This window comes from Sebastes fasciatus, chromosome 7 (assembly GCF_043250625.1).
Source record: "Sebastes fasciatus isolate fSebFas1 chromosome 7, fSebFas1.pri, whole genome shotgun sequence".
NCBI classification, from domain to species: domain Eukaryota; kingdom Metazoa; phylum Chordata; class Actinopteri; order Perciformes; family Sebastidae; genus Sebastes; species Sebastes fasciatus.
The window spans coordinates 29612971-29634161 of NC_133801.1; the positions used below are offsets into that span (position 1 = coordinate 29612971).

General features: G+C 41.6%; 1 protein-coding gene across 2 annotated transcripts in view; it reads left to right on the forward strand.

The window, feature by feature from the left end:
- Positions 1 to 21191, forward strand: part of smtnl (smoothelin, like) — a 35412-nt gene that overhangs the window by 11230 nt on the left and 2991 nt on the right. For both annotated transcript variants that reach the window (XM_074640179.1, XM_074640180.1), the window contains exons 3-9: positions 13592 to 13673; positions 14656 to 14910; positions 15502 to 15558; positions 15645 to 15705; positions 15796 to 15942; positions 16052 to 16175; positions 19426 to 19577. In XM_074640179.1, coding sequence (XP_074496280.1) covers positions 13592 to 13673; positions 14656 to 14910; positions 15502 to 15558; positions 15645 to 15705; positions 15796 to 15942; positions 16052 to 16175; positions 19426 to 19577 — 878 coding nt within the window. The remainder of the gene's footprint in view (positions 1 to 13591; positions 13674 to 14655; positions 14911 to 15501; positions 15559 to 15644; positions 15706 to 15795; positions 15943 to 16051; positions 16176 to 19425; positions 19578 to 21191) is intronic.

The window sequence follows — 21191 nt, forward strand, 5'->3', positions numbered from 1 at the left end:
CTTTTGACATTTCTTCAAGAAATTCATTTTTCAGGGATTATATGGCGAGCACTTCTGTTCTGTAAACTGCTCAGAAACCCCCTTTTTGTCAATCTACCTAGGAAAGCCACCCATCCTCTGAATGCTCTAGGTCTCTAGTTTGTGGCTGTAAAGTTTCACAAGGTTGTGATTATCCTAGAGGTCACCACAGGTCATTTTATACAGTGAGGTCCAAGTTTCAATAAATGGTCTCACTATAATGAAATGCCTACTATGGGAACTAACATCATCACACATGAATACAATTGAGCTCATTGGATAAACTAGAGTCTCAGCTTTACTGTGATACCCAGTTTATGTAATTCCAAGACTGTTCAGAGACTCCAGTATGCAGAAATATTCAAACACATCATTTTTAGAATAAGCGAAAATAACACATTTATACATATACATTAAAAAAACTGCATGTTTTTTCCCAAAAACTGCATGTGATCCTCACTGCAGTGTAGAGAGTGTTGTTGTTTATCGCCATGACAAAGACATTTGACATTTACACGCTGTCTGTGGAGACTCCCCAGGCTGAGCCAGCTCTCTGATAGTGGTGACGTGCAACTTCTGATCTCTGTGTGTACACAGCTCCTAGCAGCACCCGTCCAGCTATCTATCCATCCATCCATGTACTCCTCCCTGCCTCTGTGGCCCCTTCCTCACCCTTTTACCCCTCCCCCAGTCTCCCCTTCAGAGCTCGGCTGCATTTTAAGGCTGGATTCCTGGCACCGACCCCCCCCCCCCCCCCCCCCTCTACCCCCCACTCCCTATATAGCTATTAATACAGCCATGAGCAAGACAGAAAACAGAGCTTCAAACACTCAATGTTTACTATAATGGCAAATATATGAACAGGCCTTTGAATCATAACTCTAATCTAAAAACGTGTCATAGATTTTACCATTTCATAATCAGCTCTACACTACTGTTGCTCTCTCTGGTCTGTTATTAATTTGCATGAGTGGTTTGGCAATGCAAACTATTTATCAAGGCCACTTTGAATGCTGGTTTGGCAACATTTATTCTGATGAAGACATGCTTTAAAATAGAGTTGGACTGATACAGAAGAAAGAAACTGAAAACAGGGCACAGCTGAAGAGAAAGCAAGTGTGTGCGTGTGTGTGTGTGTGTGTGTGTGTGTGTGTGTGTGTATGTGTGTGTGCGCGCGTACACATGCTGGGGGTTTAATAGAGGTATGTGGCCACTCCCTGGCTACCCCTGGCTCTCTTAATGACTTCCAGACAATAGGCCGTGTTCCCGTCATCATCTCTGTGGAAACAGGTTAATAACTGACTGACTGGCCGGTGGGAGAGCTCGCCCCCTCGCTGCCCTCTGGAACCAGTAAGCCTTACTGGAAGTCAACTTCATAAGTAGATTTTAAGGTTGCCTCTTTGTCTACGTCAGTTCAATCCGCCATGGGAATACTTCACAATGTCATTTTAGCTGTACTCACATCCAGTGTTTTTGGAATAATGCCCAGAAGGCACTTTAGGGAAAATTAGTTTTAAAGGTTAGGTGACACCGTGCAGGGGTCATTTGTGAGAGAGCAGGGGTTCCTGGAGTTTTCAGGTTTTGTCAGACATTAAGTCTCCCACCACGGGAGGGTAGCCCAGATATAACTGCTACTTTGGGTATTTGGGGGCTCAGGAGAAGTAGGAACATGACCCAGAGTTAATTTATCTGCCTGTCAATCACTGTGAGGATGAAATTCAAAATGTAAGCTCTCCAGGGGGTTAGATGATGACGTAGACGTTTCCACAACAAGATGAAACTAATAGGAGCCCTGCAGGGAAGTAGAGATATTGAAGCAGCTACAATAACAGCGTACAGTGAGTAAAAATATCTAAAGGGGCTCTATGTAAGAATCAGAAATTGCTTGTTAACAGTGACACCTGTGGCCGTTTAGTCAACGATAGTCAGCGTCCTGTTGCTCATGCTGGGTCAAAACAATGAGGTGACAGATACAAGACTGAACGTGATTGACAGGCACCATGTTGATTAATGTTAGCAACATTAGTTAGTTAAAACCACTATATATTTCACATGCTTGGCAGTAATGTTGGCTTACCTGTCCAATAGGAATTTTGCCAGCTCGGGGTCCGTTTTGATACCCAAAACCAATCAGAGGCCCTTGATTCTAGTTTTCCTCCGACGTCGGTCACATTCCTGTTTTGCAAGACGGGCTTCACTAGATATAACTTTGTTTTTTGGTGCTTCTGTGGAGTTTATGTTGGAGTATGAGTTGTGGTGGGGGCTGGTCGTTTGTTGCCGTTAACGGACTCCATGAACGTTAACTATCGTTGCACACTGACGTCACATCTGTTGGATTTTTCGGAAAAAACGTCCCACATTCTTCACACTAAAAGCAGCCTAATAACAGTATAGAAAATGGTTAATATTTATATAAAACACAGCTGGGAAATTCAACACTACAACATGGTATGTTGAAATGTTTGAATGAAGATATGAAGAAAAAAGAACAAATAGTGGCCTTATCGGAGTGTGCAAAATAAAGGCACTGCAAATAGAAAAAAAGGAAAAATATGTATGATATGACTATGACTATATGCAGTATGGTATATGTGAAGAAAGCCAGCAGACTAAAGTAAACTATTCATCTTATTAAACAAATACATGGAACCTGAAGATTTCCAGAATGAAATATGTAATTTTGTACTTTAGCAAGTTGTGGATTCTGGATGAAAAGAGACTACAGCTCACCTCCTCTCCTTTCCTCCGTAGGAGGAGTGTGAATCTAAGCTGTCAGGGTGGTGAGATCTGCTGCTTCTCCATCTTATGTGTGTGTTTATGTGTGTTGTTGCAGGCCAGGCCAGCCTCACGGCCAAGTATAAACATGATACAGGCCATGACGTGGGCAGACTGGGTAGTTTGTGTGATGGAGATGGTTATAATTTTAATGCCTGCTCCAACTGTTGGCTAACTTTGAAGTGATTCTCTTATGAGTCATCAGATCACAATGTTTACTATGTTCTGAATCTTTGTTTAGTGTGTTAGCATGCTAACATTAGCTAATTAGTAGGGCTGTCAATCGATTAAAGTATTAAATCGCAAATTAATCACACATTTTTTATCTGTTCAAAATGTACCTTAAAGGAAGATTTGTCAAGCATTTAATACTCTTATCAACATGGGAGTTGGCAAATCTGCTTGCTTTATGCAAATGTATGTATATATTTATTACTGTAAATCAATTAACAACACAAAAAAACTAACTGCAAACTGGCAAACTGCAGCCCAACAGGCAACAACAGCTGTCAGTGTGTCAGTATGCTGACTTGACTATGACTTGACCCAAACTGCATGTGATTATCATAAAGTGGGTATACACACACAAACACACACCTACACACACCACCTGTCCAGTGTAGTCAGCTTCTCTTTAGAGACGGGAGTGAAGGAAGAGGTGATACAGACTGTCTGTGTTCTCTGACCTCTCACCAGCCAGAGATCAGCATGTCAGACTCCCCTCGGCTTCGTCCGTCCCTCCTCTGCCTCAATGCCAGGAACAGAGGAGGAGAGGAGGATGGAGGAAGGGAGGTGGACAGGGAAGACAGGGGAGTCACTTTCTATTGTTGCCATATGTTGGAGCTAGACGTCACAGACGGGGGAGTACAAGAGTGAAAAATGATGTTTCCCTCACAGCTAGCAGGAGCTATTTCTCATAAATAACTTGGCCTGGAGGAGAAACTTACTGTTCTTCTTCCATTATTGTTACAAATCTTTAACAGTGACAGAGGGTGGGAGCAGTTGAGCAAGTTTTATATATATTATTATGCACACAGTATATTATAATATAGTTCAACAAATGCACTTTCAGATTGCTGTTTGCGTCCCATGTTAAAGCAAGTCAACGTTGAGCTATTTTATCGTGGTTTTGTTACGTAACTTACGGACTATATGTCATTTTCTATAGTGGACTTCTGAAACATCATCTGTTCAAAAATTTGAAGTTGCAGTTTATCTGCAATTCTTCTAAATTTAGGAAAAGTCATGAAGTATTAAGGTGATGAAACAATGATGAGCATGCTTAACCTCTTAAAAACGTGTGTACATTTCCGCTTAAAACGCCTAAAATAACTACCCAAAATGCTTCAGGACTTGCTCCTCAACTATAAGGCTTAGTATATGCATATTTGGTCTCTTTTGAAAGGTAAGAAGCTAAGGAACATGAATACATTGTAAGTTAACTAAACTATTTTACCATGAAGATTCCAATGGAGATGCAATAAAGGAAAAAATAAGATTTTCATCCTTGTCTAGTATGAAATCTTAATTTCAAAGGCAATATCACCATTAAAACCAAGATCACACTGACAATGATGCAACTGAATGTATTCTACTACTCTTTGACTACAACTGTAACTATAAATGTAATGAAAATACACTAAAATAAAACAGTTATGATACAATTTATAAAGATATACTGAACTCCATGTTTTGGTCATGTTTATTGTTTACATATTGACTGTTTACTGGGAGTTTTACTTAAAAAATTTAAAAATCTAAAAATCATATTTCCATATAACCATTTTACAAATAACATAAATATCCCCAAAACATTGAAACATTAATAGACACAATGAATACTGATCAATATTCCTATATATGGGGTTATGTTGTTTTCAAAACTGACATTTTGGGCCATAGGGTAGCACTAGAGCTAAGATCATGTGTCCAAAATAGAAAGTCATCATCCTCTTAGAGGCATGAATTTGTTCAGTAATTGTTCCATTGTCCAGTGAAGTAACAACTGTATTTCTCACATAAACAGAGAGGGCAACAGGTTGTTAGAGACCTCAAAAACATCACAAAATCATGAATACACTCTTGGTTTTGAGATGCAGTTTGCAGGGAAGTATACGTGAAATCATGTCCGTAACCTACATTCAGCGGTACCGTGTTTATGAAGAGAACTTTTCTCTGTACAGTGGCTCTCACCTGCAATTAGGTTTTTATATTCTCTCAGTTCAAAGGATGTGCACGTTCCACTCTCAACCCAAAGTGGTATTCCCTGCGATTTTTCTAGCAGAGAAATTGCAGGCTGTGTGAATATATTTGATGAACAGGTGGTTTGAATGTTTCTTTCTTCCTCTGAGAAGATTCCTCTGTAGACTCCTGGGAGGAAATTACAGAGCAGGAGTCCTCTGTCGCTAACTGTTTTCTCTGATAGCTGAGGAGAACCCAGCTGATATCTTTACAGTAGCTGTGCGTACACGGGAGCAAGAAGCTTCTTGCTCCATATGTTACATCTGCACTTATACTGCTGCTGGGTTCTGTGCTTTTAGTACTGTTCTACTGTATAGTAAAAAGCCAAGTCATTGGCTGTCAGTCAGTTATTATAGTTGACAGGGATGGCAGTTTACAAGCTTTGTAAAAATGAATAATGTGCAGCATACTGTAAGCCTGTCCTGTTACTTCACTCATTCAGTCATGTTATTGTTATCAGCACAAACGCTTCACTGTGGGATCGTGCGTGTCTTGATACCAATCTTTGTGTCAGTGCATTTTGTTTTGCAAATTAAAATGAGTATTAAATTTAGGAACCCGTAATGGTGAGTGTGTCTTTGTTTGACACAATGAGTTTCCTCCTAAACAGTGCCCGTGTCAACTCCACACAACAAAAACCTACCCAGACAGAGAATGTCTGGCCAGTTTGGGGCCAGTTTGGGACCGAAATTTTCTCAGCGACATGGCCGTCTGGAATGTAGCTAAGTGGTGAGTGAGAGCAGTGTGAAAATGGCAGACGCCGCTTTATTTCATGTACGTAACATAACGACGGCTTGTATATCCTTGTATGTCCCCAGTCTTCCTATTTCCCTTTTTGAATAACGAATACAGACTACCACCACTTGCTGGTAGGGAGAGTTATTTCCTCTCACGCAGGCGCAGAACGTACCTGCTAACTGTCCGTCGGCTGTAGTCTTTGCGGTGTGTTCAAGTGCAACTTGTCGGCCAACACAAAGGCGACGTGAGGCAACTCAACAGTCGGCCTTCATCGCAGCTAGTTCCTTGATGTCGGGTTGGTGTGTCTGGGCCTTAAGGAGCTAACATTAACTCCACAACACATGCTAGCCCCATCCCGTGACCAACATTTAACATATGGTCAATCTCAAGCCATATATTGTCCTTTATTTGGTTGTTGAGGTAGTCGTTGCGGTGTTTGTCATGCAATATTGGGTGTTGAGAAGCCAAATTGATAAAATGTTTTGGCAGCGAGCTAATTATGACCAAAGATGCTGATCCGTCTCTGGTCAAACATATATTTCCGCAGGCAGAAATCAGCTGAGGTCCGTCAAGCATTCATAAGAACCCACAAAATCAGTATTGATAAATTTCCTTTGCAAATTTTTCAGATGAAAGTCCGTGCTTGGTGTGAAACGGCTTTCAGATGAGAGGATCGATACCACTCTCAGGGGCGTGCGAACACCCTTCATTTAAAGCTGAGAGTTGGCGCTTTAACCTCATAGTCGGTGTTTCGTTTCAAATGCAACGTGCTGCATTACAAAACCATCACTGTTCTGATACTTTCTGAGTGTGTTTCCCAGCAGACTACAGTGTACCCTCGTCAAATTGTCCCCCTCCAGCAGTCGAGTCGTCCCGTCCTGTCCACACCTCACCCCCCCAACCCCTACAATGCCTTTATTAAAGTGTCAGTGATGAAGAAGCCTCTGACAGCTAAACAATATCCTCCGCTCCTGGCGCTCACCCAGCTGCACCCTCATACCTCCTCCTGTTTGAATAGACGGGTTTCCCAGGATATGTTGTCCCGAAGCAAACAGACAATATTGTGGCATCTGCAAATATTCTGGTATATACTTTGTTAGCATTACATGTCCAAACTTCCATTGAGTTAAAGGGATAGTTTCGGTGATTTGAAGTGGGGTTGTATGAGGTACTTATCCATGGTTGGTGTATTACGTCCAGTTGATTATAGTCATCCACATCCATTGGTCCCATAGAGCAGGCGCAGTAGCGTTTTCCTAACTCCACCTCCCAGCTCTCGCTCCAGCCTCGGTCTGGGACTCATTCACATGAACGGGGGAAGGGAAATAACTCTGGATTTTGGCTATTTTACAACTTTGAGGACCTAATGATTAAAATAAGTTCAAGTGTTCGTACTGGGAAGTTGATTTACATCCAAAAAAAATTATCCGCTGATTTATGGACATCACTTTCCCAATGTAAATCTATGGGAAAAAGTATTTTTGGGAAGCTGTACCGCCATTTGTCCACTATGAAAATTTGTTTCACAGGCCGGTGCTCTTCCTGGGGGCTTGTCTCATGTGCACACCAAGGGCTTTGCCAAATTTCCTGCTCTGCTTCACTCATTTCTTCCATACATTTTATAGTTCCCCACTCACGATGTTATGACGCACTCTCGGGGAGTAAGGGATTTGTTGTTCCCTGAAGAAAGAAAAGAGAGCTTTTGTGTGCTTACACTCCTGTCACTCCATTATGAGACTGTTATGAGAGATTGTGCCACATTCACGAGTTGTTCTTCTGCCATGGAGTGCATTAAGAGGGTGACAGCTGCTAATGGCAGCCCAGACTAAACAACTGGTCAATCAACTTATGTCTGTTTTACTTTATAGAAGTCAGGGACAAATTAGGATAAAGCCAAATGTAAACACACCTCCTGTATGTCCATCCAGCCATCACCTACACAGCTCAGCTTGGTCTATTTTAGTGTCATCTTTGCATGATGGTTTCTACTTTTAGCCACTTATCAGTAGGCAGCAAACACTCAAATACACACGTGTCTGCCAATAAAGAGAAACGTGACTTGTAGTGTAGCCTACTGACTGATGTGGGTTTGTGAAGCTGCCACCAGCTAGAGGTTGAGGTGATGATATCTTCAAATTTGATTGGATGGATTTGAGTTTTTGGGATTGTCATTTTTACTACTGATCACATTTTTGGTTGCCCTGTCCAGCAAGCATTTCTGTAGAAGTTTCCAGAACCACTGTCATAAGCACAGTCCACAAAATGATAACAAGATCTACAGCCATGCTAGCGGCTCTCTGCTGTACGACTAAGACACAGATCTAAATGCTAATGTCAACATGCTAACATGCTCACAACAACAATGATAACATGGTAAGGTTTGGCAACTAATGTTCACCACCGTCACCGTCTTAGCCTATAGCGTTGGCATGCTAACATTTGCTAATTATTACTAAACAAAAAGTACAACTAAGGGGAATGGTTACGATATTAGTTAAATTGGAATTTTGACCTGATGATGCCACTAAATAAAACGTTAAAAGTTGTAACTATTTATCCTGTGGGGAACACGGGTGTCTCAATCCAATCTCATTGCAATTTGTCCAATATTTGTCAAGATATCTCACTCTGGACCATCAACTGTAGGCTATATAAAGATGTACGACATGACAGCTCCCCAAAAGTGAAGCCAAAACATCTCAATCGCCCCCTGGTGGCTGGCTGCAGTATAGGTCATAAATCTTAAGTCTGTGCAATAGAACTGCTGTCAATTTGATCATAAATGTAGTTATAGAGATATTATGGTTAGTTGTTGTGTCTTTCTAGCCAAACAGCTAACGTAGCAGCTAGGTAGCTGCTCGCTAACAAGCTGCTGCCAAGCTTTTTATCTCAGCTACTCTAAGGCTGCACTTTGTGTAACTTGTAAAACTCGAAACTCAGTCACATTTGTCCAGTTGTGTAAGACTGCAGGCACAACACTGTCTTTAAGACAAACGGATGCAGATAGCAGTTACTATGGACATTGAGTAACTATAGAGCAGCTGTACAGTCTATTTACACAGGGTTTCAATGCTGGTGAAGACTTATATATCCACAATGTATAAATATTTGCAGTGTAGCAGCTGCTAGCAGCAATATTGACCTCTGGTAGAACATTGCACTTGAGAACTTCCCGGCTACGATATAACACCAGAGATTGCAGATGGTCTGTATCGGTCCTGTGCTTATTGAGTATGAAAAGGGAGACATTTTTTATTTCTCCATTCAAATGGTCTTGAAATCACATATTTAGCACATAATCAAACAGGAAGAAAGTGGATAAAAGGATAAAGCACAGATAAAGAAATACAACTCTTGAACTTTTGTCAAGGCCAGGAAACAGATTTTATTGGCTTTTTCTGATCGATTGGAGACACTGTCTTGCTGACATCCATACTTTAATAAAAGGCATACTTGCCAACGTTGAGACCTCAAAATAGGGAGGATTTCAAAACTAATGCAGAGGGTCTGTGGGGTTTGAAATTTGAGTTTCAGAGACTTTGTTTCCTGTATTCTGGTGACTTTTAAAGAATGAAAATAACAAAATAATAAGTACACTGCGACAGCATTTTTTGTTAAACAGGCCCACTTTTAATTTTACATTTAAATCTCAGGAGCGAACACTGAATAATTCACCCCTCTGGTGCGAACATGTGGGAATCTCTGGTAGCCTAAAAACTAATTGACTATTCATCAGTTTTCATTCATTCATTAATTTTTTGCCCTTGCTTGAGTTTTTCTTTCTATTAAGCACTCTTCATTTCTCCCTCCATCTCTCAATGAAGGCCCTTTCAGACACAATGTGACAACGTCACCACTGCGCTCTTAAACACGTTATTCCCAATGGCTTGTGCCGCACCGCGATGGCTTTGCTGTGAGGCTGTAATGTGTGGCAAGCACAGCTCAAACTGCGTCGCGGTGTCGTGAAGAGCTCTATTCCGTGGGGCAAAGACATTTGGTGTAGCTTTATTGTCATCCGGGTGGAAAAAGTGGGGCTTATACACCCTGTACAGTGCCAGAAACAGGTTGAGATAACAAAATGGTAAAAAACACAACATTGAACATTTGTCATAAATCGGGAGAAATGTGGGAGGATTGTGACCCCGTGGGAGGGAACCGGGAGAGGGCGATGAAAAACGGGAGTCTCCCGGGAGGTTTGGCAAGTATGATAAAAGGTGAATCAGTCCATCAAGTGCAGAGTAAATCCAACAGATATCAGTTGATGTTTGTGTGCATACTCATGAGGTTCTTGTGCCAAAGTGTTTGTGTGCTTGTTTAACCGCACAAATGTGATGGGTGCAGCAGTCCTCAGGTGCCTGGTCAGTACTGTGCCATGTTAAGTGTTGAGGTGTTCTGCCAGCAAAAAAGACCTCGAGATACCAGAGAGTTTACAGGAACCTCAGCAGCTCCGCTATCATGTTTCCCCCTCTGACCCACCGTGGACGTCTGATGATCGGAGTACTTAAGCTGAGAAAGCTCCCCTCCCCACGGCCAGACATTCTGCAATTTGTCTCCCACCTCCTGCTGGATAGCCAGCTGCTTCCACCTCACTATACCCCGACCCTCTGCCTCTTTTCCCATCATGCAATATACAACTGCCTTCTTCACCTTTTCATATATAATGTCCTCACTTTTTCCCTTATTCCCTTCCAGGAGTGTCACCCCCTACTCTTTATGAAATGACAACCCCCCGTACGCACTCTCTTCTTGCCTTGTTTTAACACACACACACACACACACACACACACACACAACTAGCATTCCTATATGGTGAGCTCAGCCGAACACACACACATTTACACACCCTCAGCCATTTCCTCAAGTGAGCACACACAGTATGCTATCTCACAGCAAGAACAGCATGTTGTTCTTTATATGTTTGCGTACATGTAGACAGGAGGGGATAGAGTAGCGGTTTTAGGTTTCTGCCTTGTTAGAGACCTTATCTACTGTATTTGCTGGCAAAAAAAAGAGTTCCTTTCTTCAATTCTTAACAGGTTGATTCAAGCAAACTGCTGTAGACAACCTGTAGTGGTATCTAGCCATGCAGTTTAGGTTTTAGCTGTAGAGGTTTTGAGGCATCCGTCTCTGACATTTTGTGCCTCCAACCAAAAGCAATGGAGGTAAATAGAAATTTAATTTAATCTGTAAAATCTGTAAGTAAAGCTTGTCGCAAAGGAGGCTAAATAACGCTCCAAACTTGCATTAAATTTTGTCGAGGAAAAGCTGGCATGGCCATTTTCAAAGGGGTCCCTTGACCTATGACCTCAAGATATGTGAATGTAAATGGGTTCTATGGGTACCCACGAGTCTCCCCTTTACAGACATGCCCACTTTATGATAATCACATCCAGTTTGGGCCAAGTCGTAGTCAAGTCAGCACACTGACACACTGACAGCTGTTGTTGTCTGTTGGGCTGCAGTTTGCCATGTTATGATTTGAGCATATTGTTTTATGCTAAATGCAGTACCTGTGAGGGTTTCTGGACAATATCTGTCATTGTTTTGTGTTGTTAATTGATTTCCAATAATAAATATATACATACATTTGCATAAAGCAGCATATTTGCCCACTCCCATGTTGATAAGAGTATTAAATATTTGACAAATCTCCCTTTAAGGTACATTTTGAACAGATAAAAAATGTGCAATTAATTTGCGATTAATCGCGATTAACTATGGACAATCATATATTATCAATGGATATAATGACTATAATGTATAAAGTATAATGTGAAAAGGGTCGCTTGTAGTGATGAGCCCTCAGAGAATTATTATCAGATGCTGCCGCTCTACGAAGCATTTTAGCTTATTGTTTTGGTTTCAAGGCCCACAGCTCTCATCAGTGTTGTTTCCAGCAGCAGCAGGCAGCTGGTTTCAGGGAATAAGCTCTGATAAACCCAGCACCAAACAGCAGACACTGTTAGCGACTAGCTGGTAGGCAAGGTGGAATATTTAGCAGCTAAGGAGCCAGATATTTCCCTCAGGAGGCCAAAATAGAGCTAAAAGAAGATGAATATTGGACTTCAATTCATCAGGACACAAACACGACTCCTGTTAATGTTTCTGGATGTGTGAATAAGGAACTGTTGGCTAACACATTCTACATATCGACTTTATAAGTTGGTAAAGTGTCAACGTTACACCATGTTTCCGCTGCCCCTAAGTGGCCAAAAAAATCCGTTAAACCAGGCTTTTAGAAAATGTTACATGCTAGTGCTAACGTCCTGCGGACTGAACAGTGTTAAAAAGACTCAAGAACTTGTTGCAAAAATGCATTTGTTTGAAAAGGTCCTAAATTACCACTTTTCCTCACTTTCAAGTGATGTTAAATAACTGTGAGTGGTTCAGGTTACGGTCCCGTCCTCTATCCGTTCACATAGTGGCTTCTGACAGCAGAGACAAGCTGACCAGATGCCGTGGCTCTGCTTCCAAACATGCTGACGTTATCTAAACACAGAGCTGATGCATCGGATGCGCCAGTGGTGAAATAATGTTCAAACGGTCAAACACAGCGCAGAAATCAATCTATTTAATTCCACTGTGACAGCCAAGTTTGAAACACAACCAGCTGTTCGGAGGTATTTGTTGCCAAAGGATCTTGCCTGAGGATCTCCAACACGGTGCGGTGCGTCTCTTGAAAGCCTCTTTCAGGGTCTGTTTAACCAGCACAGATACAATGTGACATGTGGTTTGATGCTGACCTTGAGAAAACGTGCACAGCTATCAGTGCTGCACTATTGACCCGAGTGGTGTTGTTCTGTGCCAAAGGGGCCGACTATCAACACACTATCTGTCTGACAGGGCCATACGGAAAGTGACAGCTTGACCCACAACCTAAGTGGGTCAGCAGCACCATGTGGCTAAGAGTTTGAGATAAAAGTATCTGTTCAGGATGGTGATTCGCTGTTTCCATGTAGCTGATTGTGTTTGGAGAGAGGAAAAAAAGAGCCACCGCTGCAGGTCTGCGCTGAAAGGTCTGCGGGAAATAGACGGAGTCACATTGAAATGTGAACTCAAGATACTGATGATGTTTGACATGAAAACTTGATCGCAATCTTTAGCTGTGAAGCTGCCAGATCTCCGGTCAGATTTTTGCAGCTCTCCCATCACTGAGTGTGTCGGTGACAGTGGTGCCTGATTTAAAACAAAGACTTCTCAAGTCTTATCACAGGAGGGGCGGCAGACACACAGAACAGAACACCCCGCTGCCTCTCACTCCTACAACAACCAGCTCATTTGTCCACACACCGGCCCACTTTGAAGTGCGTCGAGTCGTGCCGTGCCTTGCCGAGTTGTTGGTTTGTTCTGTTTTGTCTGAAGTCGGGTCAAAAAAGCCCACATGTTGAAGAAAAGTCCAAAAACCTGAAAAGAGGTCCAACAGTGACTCAATGAGCATCTGGATTTCTTTTTTTGATCAAACCAGATGAACATGATGCCCTGACTCTTTGTCTGCGATCCAAACACAACATATTGATTTATAAATGGCTCCAAACTGAACTCAAACAGGGGCAACAAGTACAATTGTGGTAAAAAAAAAAAAATACTGTGGGCAATCAATCAATACAACTGATCTATACCACAATGATTCATTCACCTGATGCTTGAATTGCTGGCTTTCAAAACACATTTTCCAGCTTGTACTCTATTTTGGTAGTAAAAAAACTCCACCTACAGCCCTCGTACTGGTCGCCAGTGAAGGTCAAATATGACTTCATGCACCTTTACAAGCGATGAAGGGTGTTAGTGTTGTTGTTCACTGGGATTCTATGTGTTTCAGAGTATTGAACGAGAGGAGCCGATTGAGGTGGACCCCGCCCCAACACATGCTGGACTGGAGAATGGACACTCTGCTGCTACAGGTAACCACCTCACAACTGTTGCTTACAGTCATAGTAGCAAACAGTTGTATAATGTCTTGTGTGGCTCTAAGGGAGCTTTGTCAAGTCTGAGAAAACAACCCTGATGATGTCATCAGGAATTATGGTTAGGTAAGGTTTGAGCTTGACTCATACTAGGGACTATTTTAGCTTCTGCTCCATCCATGTTGACCATTACTTTTATAACATGTCTATTGTGAGTCCCCCATCTTTATGGTTATAAAGTAGAGCATGGATTTAATGAGCAGAAGTATTTTGCCGGTGGTAAATTTGACCTCCTGGAGAGATTTTACAGAGTTAGGGTTTGGTCTTGGAGTACTGATCGTGCTCGCCATTGTCATGTAGTTAAAAAGGCGCCCATGGAAACCAGTCCTGACTTCAGCAGTAGCTCGATTGGGGCGATAAAATAATATATCCAGGATCCAGCAGCAAAAGTGAGCTGCAGTCAATGAGCACCAGTGTGCTCTCTTCAGACGCCATGCTGGACTCTGAGTCTGCAGAGCCCTGAAGCTCCGCCCCCAACTGCTGCACAGAGCACTGTGTGTTTGTTTATGCAAAGTTTGTCACCCGAATTGCACCAAATTCAAAAAAGCACTACCTTGGATCCCCAGCAATACACCCGCCAAGTGTGAAGTAGATCGGATGTGCGGTTGTTGAGATATGCGAAGGACACACAGACAGACAGATAGAGATTCCTCACTTCATAGTTAGATTAAGGCTGGCCCACACTAAAAGATGTTTCAAATCTTAACAGATTTTGAAAATGTGAGAGACCCCACACATAACGACATGTTATGTTAAATTGAACAGTTTTGTTCCTTTGTACCTCACACCACAGGAATATTTGGACCCCTTTTACATTACACGTAGTTGTTTGAGCCAATGTTTGTATAAAACATAGTGATTAGTGCAGCTTTTAGAACTTTCAGCAATGTGATTATTTTACTTCTTTTTATCCAACCAGAACATTCAGAGTTGATGCACGGAAATATCTCTCCACCCACTGACTTCCCACACGAGCACACAGCCCCTGTCGCCATGAGGATGCCCCACCTCCCCATCACCGCGACAACCAAGACAGCAGAAATGAAGGGCCCCGACTCTCCCAGCAGCCCCGTTGGTTCTCGTTCCTCTCCAGTCTCTGAGGCCTCACCTACCGGCCAATCAGCTGCTAGCACCGACCAGACCCAACCAATAGAGGAGTCTCCAATTCAACCAGGTGATTGATGTTCTCAACTCTATCTCAACTTGTCAAGACATCTTTTTTTTCTTATATCTAAAATGTTTAGTTATTATAATACCGTATTCATTGTATATGGTGAAAGTGAGAAAATACTGTTTACCTTAGCTTTCAGGTAATAAATAAGGATTCGGTATTGAAGCTTAAAGTGGAAGTGAAACAGGTCAACCAAGTTAAGCTGGTTTACTAAATGGATTTCCATTTTTTATGACATTTGTCATGTTTATTATATAATTGTTCATCAGGGTGGAAATCTATTTAGTAAACCAGCTTAACTTGGTTGACTGCTTCACCTCCACTTTAATTTCACCAACGTCCAACTTCAGACCTGCAATCAAGTGGTTTTCAATACATAAGTCATTTTCCAGATTAATTTGCTAGATTTTTCATTCATAGTTATTTGTATTTCTGTAAAACATGACCTCAAATGTAACATTTACAAAGTCCATTTATTTTATGTGTGAAAAAAATCATCAGTCAAATCAAAGTTGCTTTCTCCTGTGTTTTCCCCAACATGAATGCATCATAATATACTGACAACTTCCTGTTTCCTCTTTCTGTTGCTGTTAGTATCTTCTACATGGACCCCCACACCTATCAGAGCTCTGGGATCTCCCCGCCTTCAAGGTGAGCCATGCTTTCAGACGCGCGTGCTATACTGTTTGAGACTACAATATCATGGATATGATTTACTGACTGTTTGTCTTTTGCAGAGAAAGCAAATTCAGCCCCTGCTAAGTCTGTGACCTACTCAGGGCTACCGCAGCATGACAGGTGAGTGAAAGGTGACTCATGAAGGACGTCTTTTAGGATAGGTCAAATGTGTTTTGCTTTGTCTGACCCTTCTGTGCTCCCGTCCTGCAGAGATGGCGACATAAGCAGCGACAGGTCCTTCGGGCCGGCGGGAGAGAGGAGGCGGGAGCTGGTGAGGTCGCAGACTCTGCCGCGTAACATCGGTGCTCAGGCTCGTCGATCTATCTTCGAAAGACTGGACTCTGAAGCCAGTAGCAGGTGAGTGCGATTTAATGCTGCATTCAAGTCACATGGGAATTATGGTAGACAGCTTCCTAAGCAAGGAAACTCTCTCATGTATCCTTGCCCTGCTTCTGCTTATGTACAGTCGCCCCAAACCGGTGGACTCTAAACCCAAACTGAAGCGGTCTCAGAGTTTCGGGGTGTCCAGCGCCAGCAGCATCAAACAGATCCTTCTCGAGTGGTGCCGCTCCAAGACCATAGGCTACCAGGTAAAACACCAAATACAAACTTTGCATACACAATTGCAAGCTGGCAATGTTGTCTGTGTTCAGCCTATTTAGCAGAGGTGGGGGACTCGAGTCACAAATTTGAAGACTTGAGACTTGCTTGACTAACATTGCTAAAAGACTTGACTTGACTTTGACTTGGTATTCATGACTTGACTTGGCTTGAGAGAGATTAATCGAAAGGACTTGACTTATTATTTATTAAATATTTAAATTTTTCTAGATATTGACAAGTTACATCTTGTTTTTGAACATGATTGAATGAAAATGGGTTCTATGGGTACCCACAAGTCTCCCCTTTACAGACATGCCCACTTTATGAAAATTACATGCAGTTTGGGGCAAGTCATAGTCAAGTCAGCACACTGACACACTGACAGCTGTTGTTGCCGGTTGGGCTGCAGTTTGCCATGTTATGATTTTAGCATATTTTTTATGCTAAATGCAGTACCTGTGAGGGTTTCTGGACAATATGTGTCATTGTTTTGTGTTGTTAATTGATTTACAATAATAAATAAATACATAAAGCAGAATAAAGCAGCATATTTTCCCACTCCCATGTTTATAAGAGTATTAGATACTTGCCAAATCTCCCTTTAAGGTCCATTTTGAGCAGATAAAAAAATGTGCGATTAATCGCAATCAAATATTTTAATCAAGTGACAGCCCAAGTTTAAATTTATGTAACAAATGTTTTTATAAAATGTGAGCTAAAATTCAAGCATTTCCATGCTGTTTTATAAATCACTTTTAATTTTAAAAATAATTTGAATGTAGAAAAACATTAATTCTATAATTGGGGCGGTCAGCAATTATGACTTGACTTGTCTTGCTAGACATATAGCAGGGACTCGACTTGACCTGATTCTCACCACAGTAACTTGGGACTTGCTTGAGACTCGAAGGTGCTCGTGACTTGCACATGTGTGACTTACTCCCACTTCTACTATTTAGAGACATATTTTCTGATATTTGTCCACATATTATGTTATAGGTTGCTATTAGGCTCCACACAGGTTGAAAGCTTTATAAGGATTATGCCTGTTTAGCTCATTTGCTACAAATTGCACAAATATTACGTTACTGCTGACATTTTCCAAAGCTGATCATAATTGATGACATATCTTTTTCCTACCTCCCAGATGGTCACTGACATCATTTCATTTCACTATAGCATGCAAATCAGCTGGCAAAGACTTGCTTGAGATAGGTCATCCAGTGTGTCTGCTTATATGATCGTCAAAATAATGTGACCGTTGCACAGCAATGTAGTGGAAACTGACGCTGTGTCCATGTCCTGTGGGAAAGTTTGAAGGCCTGATCTTTAAAGTCGGCAGCAGATCAGCAGCAGCAATGTAATAAAGTCACGTTATCCTTTCCAAGATTTTTTATCAGCCGGTAGTCTTTTGGGTTTGACTTTCTGACATCATAGCTTGGGAATGTAATGCTGTTCCTCAGACATGAGTCACGGATAACAGAACTTCCTACCGGCACATGAACACACCACGTCAGCAGACTTTTGATATCCATCCAGGCTTTCAACTAAAGTATCATGACATAATAATAATGCAACTTTGACAAAAATAGACAGCCAGAGGTTTAAAGGGTTGCGTCTAGAAGGTAACCCGTAATCTGCGAAATCTGATCTGAGATCTGCAAAAACTTGCAAAAACTCTCGCGAGACATGCTGCCCGACGACTTATCTTAACCTTGACTATTCAAGGTCGATGCCTAACCTTAACCATCTCGCGCAAGTTTTCCAGTTTGTTGGTTCCCTTCTAGACACGACTGGTTCAACGATAAGTATATGATGATGGATTGCCTACGTTGACTGAAACTTGACATGTTGATTTTCAGAGCTTACAGAAATGATTTTGTAGGTACTGATTAGTTTCTTTCCGATAGATGAGAAGATTGATATCAATCTCACGTTTGTACGTTAAGGAGCTGGAGCTGGGAGGTGTTTAGCCTAGCTTAGCATAAAGACTGGACGCAGGGGGAAACAGCTAGCCTGGTTCTCTTCAAAGTTAAAAAATATATCTATCCGCACCTCTAAACCTCATTAATTAATCGTTAAAAGAAATATAAAAAGTAGCTAGTGAAACCTCATTGTGATGCTCGGTCATTGTTTGCAAGAAATAGTTACACCTAAAGGTCTTTGCACACCAAATCCGTATTTTTGCCTTTTTTAATCCGTCATCCAATAAAAAAAACCTTATGCTAAGTTGTGTCTAATTGCCTCTCAGCTCCAGGTCCTCCCAGACAAGAAAGCAAATGAGCATGTTTCCCATAATGTCGAGCTATTCCTTTAACCGGGACAGGGCACATTATTATATTTTATAGCCAAGGTAGAAAAAAACATTCAGAAAGATTTAAGATAGCCAGCATTATTGAAATGTTTACACGATTTGTCATAAATGGGCTCAACATATAAAATCTCAGCATGGTCCTTCAGTATGAGATGAGATATGAATGTAATCTGTTTTCAATGAGCCCAACTCCTGTCTGTTTTTCATGTAGCGTTAACCTGTCGGCACAAAGTGCACTGCTAATATGCTAACTAGCAACCTCTCAACCGCAAAGGTGGAGGTGAATGGAAGTGAGGGTCCCTGTGAATATAGGGGTGCGTGTGTGTGTGTGTGTGTGTGTGTGTGTGTGTGTGTGTGTGTGTGTGTGTGTGTGTGTGTGTGTGTGTGTTTCGGGTGTTTCGGGTTGAGGTAGTTTGAGTCATGGTTGAGAACACCGACACATTGCTGCACTCTGGTACCCTTTTCCTCACAGCAGCCTGTGCCAGCCGCTCCATGTGGCTTTGGTTATAGTCAAGCCAGGCAAAGCCAAGACTCTTATTAACTGGGAGCTAACACACACACACACACACACAAGAGAAAGATGTTCATCCGATGACTCCACATGTTGCATTTCATTCAAAGCAAACTCCAGACTAATAAAGGGCAGCTTTGAAATGACATGATTTTAAAAGCATGTAACAGAGCGAAAGCAAGAGAGGAGAGGGAAGGAATGGAGACGTGTTTTATCCATCAGAGTTATGGGCTAGACAGTGAATGGGGGAGATGACTTTATGAAGCTACAACAAGCTGCCAGTCAGATTTACAAGTCATGTTCTTTTACCTCCTTCAGTCTTCCAGCTCTTACTGCTTTCTTCCATGCACACGAAGGTCTGAGATGACACTCACTGCCACATCATCACCAAACCTTCTCTGTTTCTCTGTAGAACATCGACATACAGAACTTCTCGTCCAGCTGGAGCGACGGGATGGCTTTCTGCGCTTTGGTCCACTCCTTCTTCCCCACCGAGTTTGACTACATCTCTCTGTCGCCCGCCAACCGCAAACACAACTTTGAACTGGCCTTTGGGACTGCAGAGTGAGTGACGGCAATATCAGAATATCCCTGTTTCTGATGTGATGGATATGATGCAGTTTAATTAACGACATATTCGTTGTAGAATTGATCATGCTTATTAAGGGTTAGCATGAAGAGCTAACATTAACCAGAGCTAACATGAACACAGTGATGTTTCAGAGGCTTTCCCAACCTGACAAGAATAAAAGTCTGCTTATCAATAGTTTTTTTAGACTAAAAACTGATATAACATACACTGTAAAAAAAACAACTGTTGTTTTGACGATAAAATCTGGCAGCAGTGGTTGCCAGAATTTCACCGTAATAAATAGGGTATAACTTTTTCTACTATTACGGGAAAGGATATTAATACTGATGACTTTATAATGTTTTTTTTTACAAGTTTGATTCCATATTTTACCGTATAATAAAAACATTTTACCATAGAAAGAAATGCTGTTTTGCCATATATTAACATGGAAATACCATAGAAATTCAGCAATAAAATATTGGCAGTCTTATTGCTTAACAGAATTGTAATGGCATAAATCTGCCATTCTGGGAAAAACCTGGCAATATAGTTTTAGCCGGGACGGGGTTAGCCTAGCTTGACTGAAAACCAGACAACTCTGAACTCCAAAATTTCCGAACTCCTACTAGAAAAAGTACAACGGACTCAAAGTCGGAGTTCCTACTACTTGAGAACTCGGGGGAAATCCATCTCCCCCGACTTCACGAAGAAGCAGTTGCCTTGTCCACTTACATTGTAAATGGTAAACCATCAACTAAAAGGCAACATAAAGTATATTTGCCTGTATTTTATTACAATAATACATACTTTCATATAGTAAATGATGTCAAAATATGTAGCCAATGTTATTAGGTAAGTGATTACAGTAAACAATCTCTCTATCAGCACAAACATTATTCGGGAAAATGTTGAAAATGACAATAAAATGTGAAAACATTAGGAAAATACAACATTACTGACTTACCTACTGATGTCACTTGACGGGTTACACAGTTAACACAGTTAACAATAACGTACATTTATGTCTCTCGTTTTCATTAAAAAGGCTATCTTTTTACAGTAATTAATTCCAAGGGCACAAGGTTTTGTACGCGTGCCGAAGAAATATCAGTTTGTCACAGTCAGCCATGTTTTTTGTTTACGTTTGGCATCGTGCACCCGGAACGCTTGGAGGTCGAAAGTTGGAAATTGGGAAAATCCGACCTCCGACTTTGACTGGAACACAGTGTACTGCAAACAAACGACTTTTCAAGCAATTTCACTGTCACAGACAAATTTCCAATGTCGGAATAAAATCACGAGAGTTTTGCTAGAGTTGCGCCGCGCTCCCGTGATCTCAATCGTTTGATGTTAGGTGATCATAAACCATTTGATTGTTTAAAATACAATTTGTGGTTTTAGAGTGGCCAGACAGGTTGGTGAGCACAGGTTTTAGTGTAGGACAGACACCATGCTACCAAACCTAGTAGCCTCGCTGTGACAACAAGACTCTGGGAAACAGCACATAACTCCCTCTAATTTCCCTGAGCAGGCTAACAGTTTCCCCCTGCTTCCATTCGTTTAAGCTAAGCTAAGCTAGCCATATGCTTTAGCTCCGTATTTAG